The 5,130-nt window shown below is 38.9% G+C and overlaps 1 protein-coding gene across 1 annotated transcript in view; it reads left to right on the top strand.

Moving 5' to 3' along the window:
• Window positions 1–4,688, top strand: part of LOC106872570 (DNA-directed RNA polymerase, mitochondrial-like) — a 60,031-nt gene extending 55,343 nt beyond the window's left edge. The window contains exon 6 of the mRNA XM_014919603.2: window positions 3,308–4,688. Within this exon, the coding sequence (XP_014775089.1) occupies window positions 3,308–3,357 (50 nt within the window). The 3' untranslated portion in view covers window positions 3,358–4,688. The remainder of the gene's footprint in view (window positions 1–3,307) is intronic.
• Window positions 4,689–5,130: the final 442 nt, after the last annotated feature.

Below are 5,130 nucleotides of genomic sequence, written 5' to 3'. Positions count from 1 at the left end.
GTAGACAAAACACAATCCCCTTCAGGTAGATGGCCCTGCTCGATCTGTAGAAAAGGTGTAGGTAGAAACTTTATAAGATGTACCCAGTGCAAGCTATGGACACATAAGAGGTGCAGCAATATCAAAGGAAGGTTAACTAGGAAGTTAGTTTTTGTATGTGGCAGATGTTCAGGTGCAATAAACACTGAAAATGTGCAGAAAACAACTTCCGTCACATTCCAGGGAGAAAAACTGGACATAGTTGATAGCTTCCGATATCTGGGTGACCAAGTTAGTAGTGGGGGTGGGTGCGCTGAAAGTGTAGCTGCTAGAATAAGAATAGCCTGGGCAAAGTTCAGAGAGCTCTCTGCTGGCGACAAAGAGCCTCTCACTCGGAGTAAAAGGCAGACTGTATGACGCATGTGTACGAACAGCCATGCTACATGGCAGTGAAACATGGGCCATGACTGCTGTGGACATGCGTAAGCTCACAAGGAATGAACCCAGTATGCTCCGATGGATGAGTAATGTCAGTGTGCATACCCGACAGAGTGTAAGTATCTTGAGAGAAAAGTTGAACCTAAGAAGCATCAGTTGTGGTGTGCAAGAGAGACGATTGCACTGGTATGGACATGTGGCAAGAATGGATGAGGGTAGCTGTGTGAAAAAGGGCCACACCCTATCGGTTGAGGGAACCCATGGAAGGGGCAGGCCCAAGAAGACCTGGAATGAGGTGTTGAAACACGACCTCCGAACATTAGGCCTCACTGTGGCAACGACTTCTGACGGAGACCTTTGGAAATATGCTGTGCGTGAGAAGACCCAGCAAGCCAAGTGAGACCAAAATCCAAGGCCTCTGCCTGAGATGCAGCCAGACCACTTACGCATAACATTCCTTCTTTGGACACTAAACTCCGCTTGCGAAGACCTGTTGAGGCAAGTGAAATCGAAATTGAAATCGAACTAAATTTGTAGACTAGCACCCATGCCAACCTCTCTTCATTCAACACTAAACTCGGCTTGTGAAGACCTGTTGGAGCAGGCGAAAGCGAAATCGTGATGGCACCTGTACCAGTAGATCACTAAGAGCACCCTCCAAGCGTGATCATTGCCAGAGCACCAGCTGTTTGGCTTCCATGCCAGGGGCACGTAAATAGCACCATTTGAGCGTGATCATTACCAACGTCGCCTTCCTGGCTTGTGAAAAGACATTCTAGCAAGTTCGTTGCCAGTACCGCTGGACTGGCTCCTATGCAGGTGGCACGTAAAATACACCATTTTTGAGCGTGGCCATTGCCAGTACCTCCTGACTGGCCTTCGTGCCAGTGGCACGTAAAAGCACCCACTACACTCTCGGAGTGGTTGGCGTTAGGAAGGGCATCCAGCTGTAGAAACTCTGCCAAATCAGATTGGAGCCTGGTGTAGCCATCTGGTTCACCAGTCCTCAGTCAAATCGTCCAACCCATGCTAATGAAATTTTATACAAATGTCATAGATTATGATTATAAAGAAATTTGTAGGGAAAATTTTTTAACTTAAAAAGTATAGGAGGAGCCTTTTGGGGGTAAAAAAAAAAATTGTAAATATTTTCAGAGGAAAAGTTGTACAATTCAGAGGAGATTTGGCTGTTTTCACTCTCAGATGTATTGATGTTTTCTCAATATTTTTCTGTCTTACCAGAAATATAGTGTCAGTGGTGCTTTTCCCTGGCACGAACCCAAACTGCATCTCATCTAAATTAACTCACTCCCTAATTCACTCCGTGAAGATACTTGTTTTCTGCTGACAACCACTAATCGAAAGCTCTGTGCTTATGCACTCACTCACTCTTAGAGTAAAAGGCAGACTGTATGAGTTAAAGGCAGACCTGGGATGAGGTGGTGAAGCACGACCTTTGAACATTAGGCCTCACTGTGGTAATGACTAGTGACCGAGACTTTGGAAATATGCTGTGCGTGAGAAGACCCGGCAAGCCAAGTGAGACCATAACCCGTGGCCTTTGCCAGGGGTTGTAGCCAGTCCACTTATGTTTACCTCTCCTTCATTGGACACTAAAGCTCTGCTTGCAAAGACCTGTTGAGGCAAGTGAAATCAAAATCAAAATCAAAATCGAACCAAACTCAATGACTGGCACCATGCCAACCTTTCCTTCATTGGACACTAAACTCTGCTTGTGAAGACCTGTTGGGGCAAGAGAAACGAAATTGAATCAAATTCAATGACTTCCTTTCACAGTCTTGCAATATGTCCAACTACATGTCATCTCTCTCTTTAACCTCCTTCCCTTATCTACTGTATCATGATTACTATTCTACTTCTCTTCATACTTTCTGTAATTTTAGCAATCTCCTACTCCTTTTTACTCATATGTGTCATTGATCCTCTTCACTTATCCACCATTCACTACATCCACCCTTCAACTCCATCCAATCTCTATAGCCATCACACACACACACAATTAAATTCCAAGCAGTTTCTATCTACCAAATTCCACTCTCAGAGTATTGGTAATCTGAGGCTATATATCAATAAGAATATGCCTCCAGATTCACTTTCCTGGCAAACTTTGATTAATAGCAAAATATGATGGATCATCTTGTTAAAAGGGAGACTTTATACCTATCTGACAAATGAATATCATCTAATGTAGGGATAAGAAAGGATTGTAGTATATGGATCTATGTTCTCTTGTGCATTATCATAAAAAATATTGGACCTGTTAATCTTTCAGAAAATATCCTTACCCAAATCACCATTCTTAGATCAGATGAATATCGGCTGTGAAGAAGTTTGAGTCAGTATCACATGTCTTCAGGTTCAATCCAACTTTGCCAAGTGGGATCAAACCTTGGCTAAGGATCTTCATTAAGTATCTTCTGCCACAACTTCAGATTAACCAATAACCTGTGAGTAGAATTTTGTAGATAGAAATAGCTTGAAAGTCAATTATAGGGATGGAGGTGGGGGTATCATTTATTTTTCTCTTGCCTCTCTTAATCCTTTTTCTTTTTTTTTGTTACAGTATATTACCTGAAACATTTGATTCTCTTCTGTTTCTTCCATTGGTGCACTATTCTTCATTGTACATTTCTTTGTTGTTTATTTATTATATATTTCTATACTTTTTTTACTCATATGTCTAATTTCACTTGTCTAATTTCATGCATTGTTTATCTTCTCTTTGCCTCATAAATTTACTGATGCTGTTTGCATGTCTTTTACCTATCCGTATGCCTATGCAGAATCAATCACTGTTATTTTATGAATTGACTATAACATCTATGTATACACACACATACATATACAGTTGGTTTTATTTCTTTTTCAGGAGAATTCCAACTTGAGAAAATTCTGCAATCTACTTATTTCTTCAGCTGAACATGGAATTTTAAAGATAGATTCCTTAAACTGTTTTCTTCTATGAATATTGGAAATGGTAGAAGATACTTGTTTTCTGCTGACAACCACTAATCAAAAGCTCTGTGCTTATGCACTCACTCACTCACTCACTCTCTCTCTCTCTCTCTCTCTCTCTCACACACACACACACTGATGTTTCTATTTTGTAAAAAAATTAAATTTTTTCCATTATTTGGACTGCTGTGATATTTGATAAAATATATGAGATACTAATTAGAATTAAAAAAACAGATTCTTTTATGGGAATAAAAGAACAAAAATTTTCAGTCTGGCTGTGAATAATATTGTGGAAAAAAACATATTTTTGTGTTGATGGGTGGAAGGTAGGGTATAAAAGAGATAAGGTTTGGGAGGGGTGCTGTAATGAAATGAAAGAAGTTAGATCCAGGAGAGAAAAAAATTATCTGTTTGTGATATAATTTCAGCATGGTATGATTCTTAAACAAATACGTGTGTGTGTGTGTATGTTGCCAGTGCATTAAGTTTCTTGTACAGGTGCTATTTGGTATTACAGCAGAGCATGTACTTTTGTATGCGTGTGTGTGCATATGCACATGTAAACAAGCATACATATACTCATATATCACAGGTCTGCTAGTTCAGAACTGACCTTATGATATCAAAAAACATTCTGCCACATTAGCCAAAACAGGGACTCTTTGCAGACTTTTACTCTGCTTGAAATAATAACCAAATCTCATTAATATTGTGCTCTGCTGCCTCGAAAATTGACATATACATTGACTAATGTGTCCTTATAAATAGTAGACTCAGTGTGTCTAAAAAGATGGGATAATTGTGGCTGGAAGTTTGTCATCAAAGATTTGCTTGCTTACAGCAATGAGAATGATGACATTGATAATGTGGAGAATTTTCTGCCCTTGTAGGCAAAATTATGAAAATATTTTTTCTATATTTTAAACTTTAGATTGGTCTCAGGCTGAAATAATGAGTTTAAAAAAAAAAGAGAATTTTAAAAAATGAATAAAGGCAATATCTAGTTACTTTTTTATTTAAAAATTTTCTTTGAGTCAGGGAAAAGTACTGCATTAAATTCAGTGTCCAATATACACATGTGCATGCACAAAATGAACCAGTGTGTGTGTTTGTGTGTATAGAAACTGAAAATCTCATTAAATTAGACAGCAGTGTAACTGAGACTATGAACAGTCAGTACATATATGGTCTTTCATAGGAAAAAGACTATGAAAAAATAAGATTTCAGAGAAAAAGTACAAGAAAAGAAGTGAAATTTTCCAGTTTCAATAAACATGATAAACTCTACATTACATATTATCTACTTTCTTTTCTTTGTGTTTGAATAACATTTTGTGCTATTACACACACATATAATAATAATAATATTCTTTTATTGGCCACAAGAGCCCAAGACATGGAAGACAATATGAAAGGACAAACAGGTGGGGTTTACACAAAAGTCTTGAAGAGCTTGCCCTCCTATAGCGCTGCCATGCCTAAGAATTTTGGAAATTGCTCATAGTCTTCAACCCAAAAGTCCTCCAGAAGAGACCACTCAGGTTGTTTTCATTGATGCCCAGAGTCAATTCTAGGCCATCATTGCTCATACCCTCAACTAGTCCCCTATAGAAATCTTGAGTTGTTTTCCTGCTAACAGCTTTGTCCATCTGGTACAATACTGTGAGCACCTGGCAGCATTCTAGATGCTAAACATCCAATCTTGGTCAACATTTGACCCATGACTGTGGCTCA

Source organism: Octopus bimaculoides, chromosome 25 (genome assembly GCF_001194135.2).
Source record: "Octopus bimaculoides isolate UCB-OBI-ISO-001 chromosome 25, ASM119413v2, whole genome shotgun sequence".
Taxonomy (NCBI): domain Eukaryota; kingdom Metazoa; phylum Mollusca; class Cephalopoda; order Octopoda; family Octopodidae; genus Octopus; species Octopus bimaculoides.
Note: the sequence above shows the minus strand (reverse complement) of the source record. Positions and strands in the feature narration are given on the sequence as shown.